The following is a 15,579-nucleotide window of genomic DNA, read 5'->3' on the forward strand; positions in this document are numbered from 1 at the left end:
GGTCTTATTTGTTTATAATTGTTTTTCAACAAGCAAACGACATGTATATCATTTTGAATTTTTAAAGTATCGTCTCGTTCTCTTCAACTCAGTCTTGTGAGACATCTCATCTCGTGGGATTTGTGTCTTATCCCAGGAATGAACATATTTAATCAAGGCTCGGGGTGATTCCAACTCTACGTCTTGCTAAGATGTCTTACTTGTTGTTGTTTTTTTTTCTTGTAGGCATCGCTTCCTAACCAGACATCCATTTGCTTCAAGGGAAGCCAGGGGGTAAGTCCTTTATGTCACACACTCTCTGGAATGTAGTGGTTTTCAACATCTTTTTTTTTTTTTTTTAAATGATGTAACCCCTGTGAAATACTTTTTCTGCCATGTACATCCTACCCAGGGCAAAAAACCAAAAAACATTGAGAACATTATAACAGTGGTTGTAAACAAGTGAAACATTTAAATCCTGTTTTTTTTTTCAAGTTTTCCAGGTAGTGTTAGTTGTGTTAATGCTCAATTTGCACAGAGAAAAATATTTCCATATTACAGATCTTATCATTGTCACATGATACTGGCTTCATGTTAGCTTTCAGCAACCACAACATTCCCCCACTGGCGATGTTTTACATCCACCGTTTACGGTTGCGTTGTGATGTTGTGCATTATAAAATGCTAAAACTTTCTTAGACTTTACACGATCAGGATTTTTGGGACCGATCACTACAGCCAGTTTAAAATGAACCGATTCCCAGATGGGACAAAATGTCTGCATAAATAACATTTGTATTTACTACATATACGTGTATACTGTTGATAGAAGAGGCCTGGAGTTCAAATCCACCTCGCTCCGGCCTTCCTGTTTGGAGTTTGCATGTTCTCCCCTAGCCCACAATCAAAAAACATGCACGGCAGGTGTATTGGACATACTAAATTGTCCTTAGGTGTGATTGGGTGCGTGAATGATCGTTGGTCTCTGTCTGCTCTTATTTCACATAAAACGGAATCAATTCATTATTTTTGGTGCGGCCCGGTACCAGTTGATCCACAGACCGTTATTGGGCCGCGGACTGGTGATTGGAGACCCCTGGTGTGGACTATCCCTAATTTCCTCTTTAAGTCTTTTGGAAAGGTTATTATTTAGCTCAGATACATGTCACGCCCTCCTCGGCGCCGCCTGCCAGGCCGCCGCACGTTTACCTCGCGGTCATCCCATTTTAAAAGAAGTCCCTCTAATCCCCGCAAGAGCCGATTGCCTGGCCGAAAGTGACTTTGCTGCATACGCAAATACGAGCCGCGTGATCTCCCGGAAGCCCAAAGACTGGGTACGCTGTACCCCCAGGGCCGCTCGCCAGGTTACTGGGTCAGGCATGCAAAACTGGGGAGGCTTTGTTCAGGGAGGGCGGGAGGGAGGCGGCGAACCCCGTGGAGCCCCCGCGTCTTCCTGCCCCGTTGTCTGGGAGCATACATGAAAGCTCCGACTTACAGTAACGAACATGAGCAATGGAATTCTTCTCTGCAAAAAATATCCAAACACTTCTCAGTTGGTCCCTGGCGCCATTTTAAAGTGAGCGCCTTTGAAGTGCGCTTTAATCATTCAATAGGATTTGGTGATTATATCGCCACTGGTACATTACATATTCAAATTGCTTTGAGAAATTCAAGCGCGAGTCCCCCCCCCCCAACACCGCTGAGATGGACGATTGGGCATTAATGATGGAGCTGCACCCATTGGTGGGTGGGGGGTGGGCAGATTAAGCCCTCGGTGGGGGGAGAACGTTGGTGAACATGGCAGTCTGGCACACGTCAAACTGAGAGGATAACCAGTATCTGTGTGTGCAGGTTGGAGCTTTTCCAAACCAATGATGGAAATAACTATGAAATAAACACAGCGGTGCCTTGAGATATGAGTTTACCTGATTTGATTTCGCTTTGACTGGCAAGTGTTAACGACAAAGCAAACTCAGATGAAGAGACAAAAAGCACTTGGCAGCTAATGGCAGCTAATTTAATTGCTTTGTGAAGTAATGTAAACAGACCGATGTTAGCCATGGTAGTTAGGAAACTGGTCATCTGCCTCTAGCAAGCCCCTCCCCTTTCTGAAAAATCAGCACGAGGTTCAATAGGTCACGCGGCCCGAGAAGTTCCGGACATTTGCTGCTTGTGATCTTTGTACTCACCGCTGCTTGTCACGCTTCCTCTGAAGGGGCACTTTGCAGGGTCCGCAAAAAAATGGAGGAATTCTTCCAATCACCCTTCTGGCATCAATCCAGGGCTCTGTGGTTTCTGGGGGCCCGGCTTTTATGGAGAAACGAGCACGCCGGGGTTTTTGAACGCCTCTTTCTCGCTCGCGCGCTGACCCTGTGGCATTTGGCCTGATTATCGTAATTTGAACGGTAGCCTTGGAAGCAAAAAAAAAAAAAAAAAAAAAAAATGAAAGCAACTCTGTTTGCATGTAAACTAATGATGAAAGAGTGCTCATCAATCATTGAACTGGTCAATAACTATCATGTGGTGCTATGAATTGGCGGAGAAAACCAACGTGATGCAATTAGTAAGAAATACGAGTCAAAGACCTGAACGTTTAAAAGGAAATTGTGGACTTTGAAATGATGAGCGGGGATTACGGAATATATTCAGAGCAGCTCTGGGTTCCCATGGCAAGGAATTTCACATCCCTGTGCCGAGTACCGCTCCCTGCTAGCACCGCCGCCATTTTATTGGCGTGATCTCTTGTATATGTGCTTGCCTCTTGAATTTGGGGTCAGGAAATTTTTTGAAAATGAGAGCTGCCTCATGGATACTGATATAGGCTAGTAGTTTGATACACACTTTTAAAAGACAAATTTACCAAAGTTAGTGAGAATTAATGTACCGGATCTGAAGTTTGGAGACAATATAAAGACACGAACGTTATAAATACATTTTGATGGAATTGGTGGTAAACAGCAGTTGTCGATTAAAAACTCTCAACTTTCAAAAAAATAATATAGAGGTGAAAGGAAACAACTTGGGCTAAAAAACGTGTTTTAAGCATATTTTTTTCTGGCTTGAGTAGCAGGCCGTTTATCGTAAACTGGCAGGAAAGAGTCAAGCTCAACATAGCTAAAACTGTTCATGCTATGGAAGTAAGCCATCGCCAAGGCTAACTTGAGCTAACTTGGCTAACTCTAAACAAACCTTTCTATCTCAACTAACATACAGACGTTGGTGCCTTGGTACATTCTTATTTTGAAGTTGATCCTGGCAGTGTCATGACGTAATGGACGCCTTGACTCATCACCAACATCCACAACACAATGTTGTTCTGAAATCAAATCGAGTTCAGCAGGTAATTATGCTAATGGGGAATGCTTAAAAAGGCTTAGAATTGTGTGGGATTTTCATCATATGGAGCCTGTTGAGAACGAAGAGCGGAGGTACCGATGTTAGCAGCTAGCAGTGCTAGCAGCGACACAAGCAACACAAGACGCTAGGAGTGTTAGCGGCTAGCAACAAACAACTGCTGCACAATTGGCTGCCGAGAGCCGTCGGGTTACTTTTCAAAGGCAGTTCAGTTTCATAGAAGGAAATGACTCAACTGACAGAAGCCACTCCTACTGATCACATTTTAACAAACTTATTCAAATGTGCTGTTATAAGCAAAAATCGCTACTGTGGTTTTGGTGTCACTTCAAATCATTGGAGATGACATTTGTCTAAAATCTCACAGTTTCTGGAGAGTAAAAGTCTCCTGCTAGGCACAGTTTAAATATAGGTTTAAAAAAAAAATGTAGAATGAGAAATTATGAAATGCAAATTTGTTCAACTTCTGTATTCATACTTGTCCTTTGACCTAGCCAAAATATACATTAATTTAATGCTGTCAAAGCATTAAAAAAAAATCTCAATTAATTCAGTGTTCTACTTCTTGTGGCAGCTTTTCTGCTAATTTTGCAACCAAACGTAGACTCGATTCCCATTGGTCACCGTAAAGTGCCCTTCAAAAGAGTCGATTTGTTTGTGAACGTCACATCACTAGTATTTTGCTGAAAAATAATTGTGTTGAAAGATCCAAAAAAAAAATATTCCTAATAGTATCATATTTGAAACAAAATATTATTCTCACCTATTAATAACAAGATATCTCCGATTTTTGCGAAAATAGCTCTTAAAAAATGCAATTAAACGTGATTAATTTAAAATAAGAAATTTTAACTGCTTGACAGCACTATTTTTTTGATCTGAATACCTGATTACAACAATATTTTCAGTACATTAAAGTTATTCTTTATGAGAGCATACTTCACATATAAGTATGTACATTACTAAAAACCCCTAAAATAATAATTGACTGCATTTTTCCAACCCCCAAGTTCCGACCTCCAGAAGTCCCCAGTTTGAAATGTCAGTTGAGGCCATTGCGTGCGTGACGCGACGAGCTTCCAAGTTCATAGCACGTCAATAGTGTCAGTTGAGCAGCGACGGGAATCACTTGTATTTTGCTCCCCGCTTGTTTTCGTACGTGCGCAGCCGTCAATCAAAGGTGGCCCTATCTCTGTCGCGGGAATCGAACGTCCCTCATACGGTGCATTCTCATGACAACTCTGTGCCAAGGCTCAACAAGCAACAACCCCCAACTCAACCCCACCCCCATCCGCCCGCTTGATTATTGTGCCATTTCACCATCGGGGGCCTCTACCCCCCCCATTCTGCCGCATGGCTTTTCTGCACACCACAAATGAGTTTTTTGCACTGTGTGGATGCGCACATGCACTTGTCATTTTTTTTAAACCCCCCACCCACCCACCCTCCTTCTTTTTTCTGGCTTGAAGCTAATCGGAATAACAATTGCAGGAATGCATTTTTTTTGGAGCTGTCCCGCCCCAGCGGAATCGCAGCAAGAGGGAGAGTTGTCACACGCGTTCCTGAAAGGGCACACGCCGATCTATTCTTCCAGATGTGTCAAGTCAAATCCAGCTCGTCTCAGTTTTCACGCACGGACGCTCGGATCACACGCTGTATTTTAGGAAGCAGCTTCACGAGATCCCACAGCTAAAGAGGACTTTTTTTTTTTTTTTTTAAGTCAGCCCGTCTGTCATTATTGTGGTCTGGAGTTTCAATGAGGGCTTTTTGAGTGACGCCAGGGTGACTGACTGGGCCAGTATTTAATTTTCAAAAGCACTGTCAGAGTTCAGAATTGCGAGAAGACAAAAACTCTCTATGAGTGCATCAGATTACTCATTGGAGAATCAAACAGGCACTCGGCAGCCATGAGATTAGAGACCCGTGCACCTTGCCTCTAATAAAATCTTAATTATTAGCTCAGGCATTCTGGACAACCACAATAATAAATATATCAGCGAGTATTGAATCTCATTAAGATTTGCAGATGTACCTAATGAACTGCTCAGTGACCGTTGGGGTGAATATTGTTTATATTTTTTAAAAAAAGTGTTTACTCTACTGGTTATCACATCAATTAATCAAATAAAACCTTAACCTCGGCATACCTGCAGACAATTACAATCTCAAGAAAAAGAGATTTTAGAGAAGGATTTCTCCACTTGGTAGATGAAACAAAGTGACATTAGTGAGTTTTTTTGTGATCTAAAACAACACATTTGAGTAAGAATTAAAAAAGTGATCAGTAGGAACGGCAACGGTGTCATTTAAGTCATTTATGTCTATTAAACCGCTTTTGAAAAGTCATTTGAAGGCTCTCACCAGCCTATATGGGGCACTTGAAAGCTGCTAGCTAGCAGCTAACACTGCTATCATCTGTTCACCTCTGCTAGCCACTACCACTAAAGAAATCGATTTCAGGACATTATATTGTTTGTTGACATCAGTCATAATGCGTCATGAGCATTAAATTATGTTTCAATAATTTTGTGTTGGTTGGCTCATTTTTAATTAAATGGCAAAAAAAAATGGTGCTAGCAATCATACATGTGCTGTTGTCAAACAATACACTTTATTTTTACATATACAGTATACAGGACATTGTCTTTTATGGACCCTGAGGTTTGGGTTCAAATCTCGGCTGAGGCCATGGCCTGTGGCGTTTGCAAGTTGTCCCCATACTTACTCCAGCTTCCTCCCACATTCCAAAAATATTCAAGTTAGGTTCATTGAAGACGCTAAATAGCCCATGAACGTGAGTGTGAATGCCGGTTTGTCTCTATGTGCCCTACTGTTGGCTGACAACCGATCCGGGGTGGCCACCCTGTTTCTAAAAGTCAACTGGGAGAGGCTCCTGCTCACCCGTGACACTAACGAGGACAAGCGCTACGGACATAGATGAACGAATGCACCATGAGAGTTGCAGGTTCTTCCATTTATCATAACTTGCACCATTTAGATGATTTTTTACGACACTAGTTACCAGGAGTTATTTATTATAGAAGAGTTTGTGTGAAACAAGTTCTCGGGTAATTCGACCACCCTGGTTAAAAAAAATGCTTGAGGCAATTTTTTTCGACCTCGGATAGCCATTTATTTTGTGTGCACTCTCACTGTCAATCAAGCTAACCAAAGCAACAAGTTTTCAAGATATAAATAACATTAACACGCCACTAATGCGATTGGCAAATTGAAAATACTTCACGAATCACATATTGTCAACAGTGCGTTGGTATACTCTTATTTTGAAGTAGTTAGCATGGCTTGTCTCATCAGCAACACTATGTTGTCCTGGAATCAAGTTCATTTGCTAATTATACGAATTGAAAATGTTTTTAAAAGTTTTATTTATATTGACATTGTATTGCACAGTGCCTGTTGCTAGCTATTAGCGACTACTTGAACGTTAGAGGCTAGCAGCGCTAGCTGCGTTGAGCTGGACTGGATGCTAGCAGCGATGGCAACTAGCAACACTCACCCGGAGCAAATAAGCTTTTAATAGATGTAAATGACTCAAATGAAACAGTTGCCGTTCCTACTGATCACTTTCTTGCAAAAAGGTGCTGTTTAAGACAACAAAATTCACTATTGTACATTTGATATCACTTCATTTCATCAACTAAATGGGGAGACATTTATTTGACTCAAATAAAACAGTTGCCGTTCCTACTGATCACTTTCTTGCAAAAAGGTGCCGTTTAAGACAACAAAATTCACTATTGTACATTTGATGTTAATTCATTTCATAAACTAAATGGGGAGACATTTGTTTAATATCGCTTCTAGAGTAAAAAGTGAGATCATTATTTGTAACTGGAAATGTGTTTTATTTTTATCCAAACGCCTGATTATTCAATAAAATTTTCAGTATGTTATCCGGATACCAAAATATTTGACAATTGCAGCCATACTATACATTTAGATAAGTATTTATCTTTTTCGGTCATTTAATATGCAGTTTATATGTACTTTGCAGTAAATTCGTAACAGTACAGTGACTTTTCCTTACCAGTGTTTAGACAATGGGATCACACAGACACAGGATTTAATGCCGTTCCCGCCGCATTCTTGCATTACACATAACAGTGCATCGTAGTGCATGTTTGGGATTTTCCCATGTCTGTCCAGCTTTTCCTTGCGAGTTAATCCGCTCGAAGCAAACTTTTTCCCAGCGTTGCACAATCTGTGACTCGTTAAAGGATTGCCGACTTTTCGCGTGGGGAGCAAAGTATAACGCGGCGCTCCAAGTGGTTTGAGGGATTGTAGGAAATAACAAGGTATCAACAAGGGAAGTGTGGTTATTGTTTTTATGGCTGAGGTAGGAAAAAAAAAACAAGGATAATACTGGACAGGGAATTGCCGACTGCTACCATATAGTAGGAACAATTAGTAAAGTAAAAATAAATGTACCGTATTTTTGGGACTATAAGAAGCGACTTTTTCATCATGATTTGAGCCCTGCGGCTTATAGTCCAGTGCGGCTTATCTGCTGGTTTTTCCCACTGGTTAAGCAAATGTGTGTTTTCAAGATATCAGTTTATGAAATAGAACTGAAAAGATGTGAATCAATGTTTGTGCTCAAAAAGAGTTTAAAAATATATGACTACAAATATTTAAAAAAAAGGTCTAAATTGAATAAGATCTTGTATAAAAGTTGTGATGTGTAAATTTGATTTACAATATACAGTATATATGATTGTATTTATACATTTGTGATTGTATATATTATTTATTTGCAGGGTGTGCAAAGTTCACTAAAATAATCTATCAATTAAACCACGACAGACAGAATGCTATCAAAGTATTGATTTTGAGTTTGAACTGCTTTTTAACTCTGCAGTATTCTGTTGGTAATATCCATCTATCGATTTTCTATAAAAATAATGTTGAGACTAAATATGTAGGCATTTTCAGTCTGCTAAAGAGAGGATGGTAGACAATTAAAAAAATATATAAAGAAAATTTAAAAGTTTCATATTACCACTATACAGTATACCTGCGGCTTATAGTCCAGTGCGTCTTATCTGTGGCAAAATATGTTTTTTCGCTCAATTTTTTGCTGCTGCGTCTTACATACTGGTGCGGCTTATAGTCCGGAAAATACGAAAATACGGTAGTAAAGTAAAAATAAATGTAATTTAAATACGACACACCAAATTTCCAAGTATAAAAGACGTTGATTGCGAGAAAACACATCTTGCCTTGCATATAAAACTGAGCTTTTAAGAAGTGGTTGTTGCCTCCATCCTTGTGTCACCTACAGTGGGTGGTGGTGGGTGGGTGGGGGTGGGGGGGTGCGTTGAGCTTGACAGATTAGCCCTGGCTTCCTGGAGAAAGACTGATTCTGCTTGGCATAACAAGCCACTACCTTAGGGGGGGATGTTCGACAGTTGCCCATCCCCATATCCTCACACGGCTAGAGCCAGTGAACCCCCCTTTCGCTTTTTGCTTTCCTGTCTCTACCAACCCCCCCTCAGTGAATAGATCCACCGCATCACAGCCAGGCTTACTGAAAACTTGATAAAAGAAAAAAAAAAAGACACACTTATATGGATTGCTTTCATTTGGAGAGAATGTGGAGGAATTCTAAATGGCACAGGAGAGAATTAATTGCTCCCACTGTTGGCATGTGACTAAAAAAAAGTATGTAGGTATGCTTTGCGTTTGAATTTATTTTAATGTACAATTGATACCTTAAAAAAAAACAAAAAAAAACATTATCCACTTGTGGTGGACTGAAAATGACATCACATGTGCTCAGTGACCAATCACACCTGTTCCTGGGTCTTGTCATGTGACGTTCACAAAGCTCAGCTGTGATTGGTTATTGTCTGCGGTGCGATATCATTTTTCAGGCGACAGCAAGTGGCAAAATGTGCTTGTTTGGACTTTAAAACTGATTCAGTTATCAAACCCTAATTTCCTAAATGCGGTTTATCCAAAAAGGGGATTTTTAATATGCTACTGTAGCCAACATATATTTGGTTTGCGAATTTGAGTAATTGTCATTTGTGAATTGCATTTGAATGCAATTGCATTGTCTGCATACAAGTTTTTCACCTTTGATAAGATACCGATACTGCAGCCTAGATTACTGTATGATACTGACATTTATCCGATACGATATCTGCGGGAAGTATACATAATTTTATTTCTTTAACAATAAAATATGCGAAAATGCGAAAATATGATCCATTTATTCCAGATATTTAGGTTACATACTTTAAATGGAACCTCAATCGTGAGAATAAAGTGCAATTGAATAAAATAATACAAAATAAAGGACCCTGAAAAATAATTATTTTCCAAAATAATGATCGATGACTTCAAGTTTACTTCAAAACATTCAGAATTCTTTTTTTTTTATATTCAGTATTTAGGGGGAACTATCTGAGATTTTTGCTGTGAAGTGATATAATCCAGTACTTTTTTGGGGGGGTCCAGAATTGGATTGGGACATATCTTCCGAAGCCAATTCATTTGTGTCACAGTGTGTCCAATTGGTCTCTGGAAGACAGCCAAGTGAGTTGCATCCCCCCCCCCCCCAAATACATTGGATAGTCCTGGATGTCCTCTACTGAGGACACCAGGTCTTGGTAGGGTCAATCCAGTGAGTCAAAAGATATAGATAAAAAAATAAAAACAGTGTACACAAATGAGTATGATTTTTGAGTAAGCAACAGTTAAACGTTTCGAGTCTGAACGACGGGTAACGTCAACAAATCTTTCAGTCAAGGCAACGGGAATAAGGTGCAAATCCACTCGCTCCAACCAGAACCAGTCCCCCTCCTCCTCTTTGCGTGGAACATTCCTAAAGGAGGACTATTTAGGGCCATCCCTCACGCACTGGCTTTACTGGAAAGCGGCCCCCGTACACACACACTAACCCCAAATCCCTCCCTTTACCCCCCGACAACACACAGCCACACGTCCCCGCTGTTCATGAATAATCCAGGCGAGCCGACGGGCCGCGCCACTCGGCCGGGTGGGGGGAAGAGGCTAGAACAAAAGACGGCAGCTACGGCTGAGTAGGCTCCGATGAGAAGACAATGGGGACTAGTGTGAGGACAGACGAGGGCAAGAGGCACAAGACTTCACGGCGAATCGCGCAGCCCGGGATCCCCATGCCAAAGAGCCGAGCTGGGAATGTTGCCTGCCTTGGCTTCATTTAAAAAAAAAAAAAAAAACTATCCTCCCATTTCTCCCTGCAGATGTTTGCTTTGCCGGGGGAAAAAGATCTCCTTAGTGAAGCTTAAAAGGGTTAGAACTCTGTTTAACCCCATCAAAGATGAGCCTCTTTTAACTCATTCAGTCTCAAAGATGCACACCCTCGCACGCACGTACACACACACATATGTATACACACTCTTTTAACTCATTCAATCTCAAAGACACACACACTCAAGTAATGGATTAGTCTCGGTAAGTAAATTTTAAAGTACTGGATTCATTTAGGTACTACAGAATTAAAGTAATCAAAACAGTCATTCAATTGCAGCTACTAGCTCATTCAATGCCAGGGACGTATTTTCACGTTTTTTTTTAAAAGACATGAGATTCTTATGTATTAAATCGATACTTAAGTACAGTCGGCCCCCGGCTTACGAGCACCCTGATTTACGAACAATTCGCCTTACGAGCGTGGATCAGGGAGATTTTTGTCCTCCGCTTACGAACAAACCTCTCGCCTTACGAGCAATTCGACATGCCGGCCATTGAGTGTGGAGAAATGTTCTTGATTAATTGTATCAGTAAAATCAACGGCTGCGACATCATTAATCACCAGTTGATACTTGTGGCAGTAACGTGAACGCTATTGCTCTTACAACGTCACACTGACTGTCTCACTCACGGTGTCTAAATATATTACCATTTAAGTGTAGTGTTTGTACAGCTAAAGGGAAAAACAGCTGACATGAAATTAAATGTGCCGATTGCAGGACAAAGAATTGTCATTGGTTTAAATGTGTGTGTTTTTTTAAATTAATTGTCAATACATTCCAACCGTTTAAAAAAAAAGTGCGAATGATTATCAGTCAGTCACGGAGATGCGAATATGCTATTGGTCGATTAAGGTCACCCGGTCTCACTCACGGAGATGCTATTGGCCGGCGTCACACGTCAATCACAGAAATGCCGATATGCTATTGGCCGAACGTCTTTATCTAGCTTGATGGGACAGGATGGAAGGAAAGGGAGAAAATTAGTGAAAAACGGAATGTTGTGAAGACTTTGCAAACTTTATCTGTTAGACATAGCTTCTAAAATTACTAGCAGCGGTAAAGAAAGAAATAAGAGGATGATGTTTTAGTATCTGCGTGATTTGCACCTTGACTGAAAGAGTTACTGTAACACTGTAAGACCAATAGCATGTCTATCGCCGTGTTAACTTGGAGCGTTGAACTCTGCCCCCCCTCTGCTTACACCCAGTGTAAGTCTCGTCGCTTCAAAGGTAAAAGCTATGTATCCATTGTATTTATTTTATAATGCAAGAGTACAGCAGATTATGTCACTCAATTTTAATATATGTATACAATGTGTCGTTTTTACCTAAGGCTTCGGCGCGCGTTGCACGCATTCACGAATTAACATGGGTTTGGATTGCCCGCTATACGAGCAACTCGAGATACGAGCGTAGCCGCTGAACGGATTAAGTTCGTAACCCGGGGGCCCACTGTACGTTAATTTCCAAATATTTAAGTATTAAATTGATACTTATGTATCTGGGATTGAATGCCTGAACTCTTAAAAAAGAAAGTGAAAATATGTCCCTGGCATTAAATGAGTTGATATTATTTCAAGTGTTGGCTAAGGGAGGGTCTAAAAATGGTTGATAATAATGAATCAATAATGAAAACAATCAGTTACTTAAAGTACTAAAGCAGTGCTTCATAATTATATTTTGCCAAGCCCCCCAGGAAAGAAAAAACTTTTCATGCCACACTACCCACTTGACGAAATGACTATAAATAAGATTATTATCTGTAAAAAGTGTTTAAGTTTACTTAAATCTGTATGTTTTTAACATTATGTTTTTTAACATTAACAATGGAAAAAAGCAGTATACAGTTTATCAACTTTCAAAAACAATTATTTTGTACAGCATTTATGCGGGTTACAGCTTAGTCTAAATCAGAAAAAAGTGCATCAAAGTGTCTGAAACTGAAAAGAAAAATGATGAAAGTTCTTATTTTATTGCAATTACACTTCACATGACAAAAACAAAGCCTTGTTCCTGGGATTATCTGGAGCCCCCCCACCCCCCACCCCCACCGGGCACCACCTCACGCCCCCACATGGATTTCAGTCCCACTATTTGAGAAGCACTGTACGAAAGCCATCGATTACTTTTGGTTCTTAAATAATCACTTGCTTTGAGTACTATGTCCTTTTGTAATAAGCTTGATTTTTTTTTTTTTTTTTGGGGGGGGGGGGATCTGGAGGTTTTTAAAAAAAAAAAAAAAAAGAACATTTAAATATGTCTTTGAAATTGATTGAGTTAAAGATAAAGATAGGCTTTTTTTTATTTTTACAAGCACATCAGTGATGGCTCTCTTTGTCCTCGATCAACTGCTGAGCCCCCCCCCCCGAGATTTTATGTTCCAGTCCAGTTCACACCTTACAACGGCTTGAAAGTATTTGACATCTCCAAACACAGAGCGTGCCCGGAGGAGCAGATGTGGCCGAGCTGGGGCCACAGAAGCCGTTATTGTACCGGCCTTCTTGCACTGTGTAGGGGGTGGGGGGGGGGGGGGGGGGGGGGGGGGGGGGGGGGGGGGGGGGGGCACTGAAACGATGCCAGCCAACGTCGTTCTGACGCTTGCCCCCTTCTGGATGTGTCCAACGGCTAAACCCGACAAACGGTGGGTGGCATTGCGACGTGCGAATTTGTCACTCAATGATATTAAAGTGCCTGGCGTTAATAACGTATTCCGATGTTGCAAATACCCCATTAAGCCTTTCTCTGAGCAATTAATCATCAGATTAAATTTGCACACTTGTAATTAGGACACAGTGGAGAATAAGCCGTTTAATGAATTCTTTCCCTCATACCGAGCCAGCCGGACAAATACGTCTGCTTTGGATATCTCCGTGACGACGCCGTCGGGAAGTGTAAACTGAACAGACTATTTGCGATACAAATGACAAGTGAGTGTAATTTGGCAGATTTAGTCGGTAAACATTTTTCAACACAAAAAAAGGGACTTTTTCTTGGCGCTGATGGCTGAAGGTTACTGTCAAAGTGAATTGCGTCTTTTGTAATGAAAGCAAAAAACTCGCCTGTGTTCACTGAATGCTAACTCACAGCAAGCACACGGGCTAACAGCTAGCATGTATGTGCTAATATTGTTAGCCTTTAAAGAGGTACTAAACCAATTTGGGAAATTGTCAACAGTAAAAAGTTAATAGTGATCCATCTATTTTCTTAGCCGGTTGTCTTCATAAGGGTTGCTAAGGCTTGCTGGTGCCTATCCCAGCTGTACACCCTGAACTGGTTGCCAGCCAATCGGAGTTGACACAGAAACAAATGACCATTCACGCTCACTGTAATTTGGAGGACCTAACAAGCTTGTTTTGGGGGAATGTGGGAGGAAACGGAATATCCGTAGAAAACCAATGCAGGCATGGGGAGAACATGTAAACTTTACACGGTGAGGCCAGAGTCGGAATCGAAGCCATGCAGGATGTGCTAGCAAGTCTGCCAAAAACATTTTTCAATTTTCACTTGTTGTCAACCGAAAATTGCTCAGGTAACGACCGCATCACAGCTATCACAGCTAAGCTGAGTCAGAATCACAGCTAAGCTGTTTTCTGAGTTTAGTCATGTGACATTCACAAGCTGAGAACGTAGTCATTTTTAGTTGAGAGCAACTGGGAAAATGCATGGTCATTTTACACGAAAAAAATATTGAGAAAAAATGTTTTTACTGTTTAAATCTGCAAAATAGGCTTTGTATTCTTCTAAGCAACAAACGTCTGAACACAAATGGTGCTGCAACACATGTAGACACACGCTAAAATCCTCTGCAAAATATAGCTAATGAAAACGGTCAAATGCATAGCAGCTTCAAGAATTACACCTGCGTGTACTGCTGCGTAACTTTTGACATACGCTAGCAAATATTTCAACACTTCCAAAGTGCAAGTTTAAATGCATACACTTTGGTTTGACACATGAGTAAACAGAGACTCTGTATGCGCGAGGGGCTCCCATTGACAGAAGCGACAGAATGCTAGCGCTGTGTTCCTCTCTCAGCTGTTAATACATGTCAAATTAACACTTGCGGTGTGTACTCTCGATGACTCATTTACTCTTTGTTTTCCAGTTTTAAGTGGTGGATTCTTTTTATGCAAATGGTGTACTGGTTGCACTATATATGTGTGTGTGTGTGTGTATATGTATGCATATATATATATATATATATATATATATATATATATATATATATATATATATATATATATATATATGTGTGTGTGTGTGTGTGTGTGTGTATATATGTATGTATGTATGTGTGTGTATATATATTATATATATATCTTAAAAAATTATATATATAGTCTTAAAAAAGATTTTTGGGGCGGTAAAATGTGTCACTAATACTAGTTGTTTACATAACTGGTTTGGGTGACTACTCGTACTGGTATGGAACGTTAAATATCAGGGCTGAGCAATAAAACGAGTAAATTTGATTGTCATCATTTTCAAAAATTGATGATTTGAAAATGAAATTGAGGTTTGGCACAAGTCACAGGAATACAAAATGTGCAATTGTAACCAAGTAATTAGTTGTGACATTTAAATAAATTGTGCACAAGCTTCCTGTTTTTTGCGCAAGCTATTCGTTAAGGTCAAAGTCATAAAAAAATCAGTCGCGTTACTGTTGTCCAAAAATTTTGCGCAAGTTTAATTTTTCAGTAAATGTTACGTTTTTTTGCTTCTTTTGAAATCGAGTCCTGCAGAAAGAATGAAAACGAGTTTTCCCTTTTTTTCTCTCTCTCTCTCTGATCTGTTGATTTTCATGAGTCAATTTCTGTGTCATTCTACACCCTCTCCGAGATCACAGAGCTGCTGTCGCAAGTGGTCTCGCTGACTAAACGCATCAAAAGTCACTCGTGAGTTTCATCGGGTTGGGCGGCGTCATCAAACAGGCCACTTTGCGTAAACGAGTCGTGATAATTGTATGCTTTCGAGCAGCCGACAGA

The 15,579-nt window shown here is 40.4% G+C and overlaps 1 protein-coding gene across 2 annotated transcripts in view; it reads left to right on the plus strand.

Moving 5' to 3' along the window:
- Window positions 1-15,579, plus strand: part of LOC148422708 (RNA polymerase II elongation factor ELL2) — a 47,022-nt gene that overhangs the window by 6,275 nt on the left and 25,168 nt on the right. Inside the window, exon 2 of one of the 2 annotated variants that reach the window (XM_088416418.1) lies at window positions 226-273. In XM_088416418.1, the coding sequence (XP_088272544.1) occupies window positions 226-273 (48 nt within the window). Of the gene's footprint in view, window positions 1-225; window positions 274-3,205; window positions 3,320-15,579 lie in introns of those variants that run through there. The other variant, XM_088416419.1, reaches the window with a different exon arrangement.

This window comes from Hippichthys cyanospilos, chromosome 6, assembly GCF_059441005.1.
Source record: "Hippichthys cyanospilos isolate Australia breed blue-spotted pipefish chromosome 6, RoL_Hcya_1.0, whole genome shotgun sequence".
Classification (NCBI taxonomy): Eukaryota; Metazoa; Chordata; class Actinopteri; order Syngnathiformes; family Syngnathidae; genus Hippichthys; species Hippichthys cyanospilos.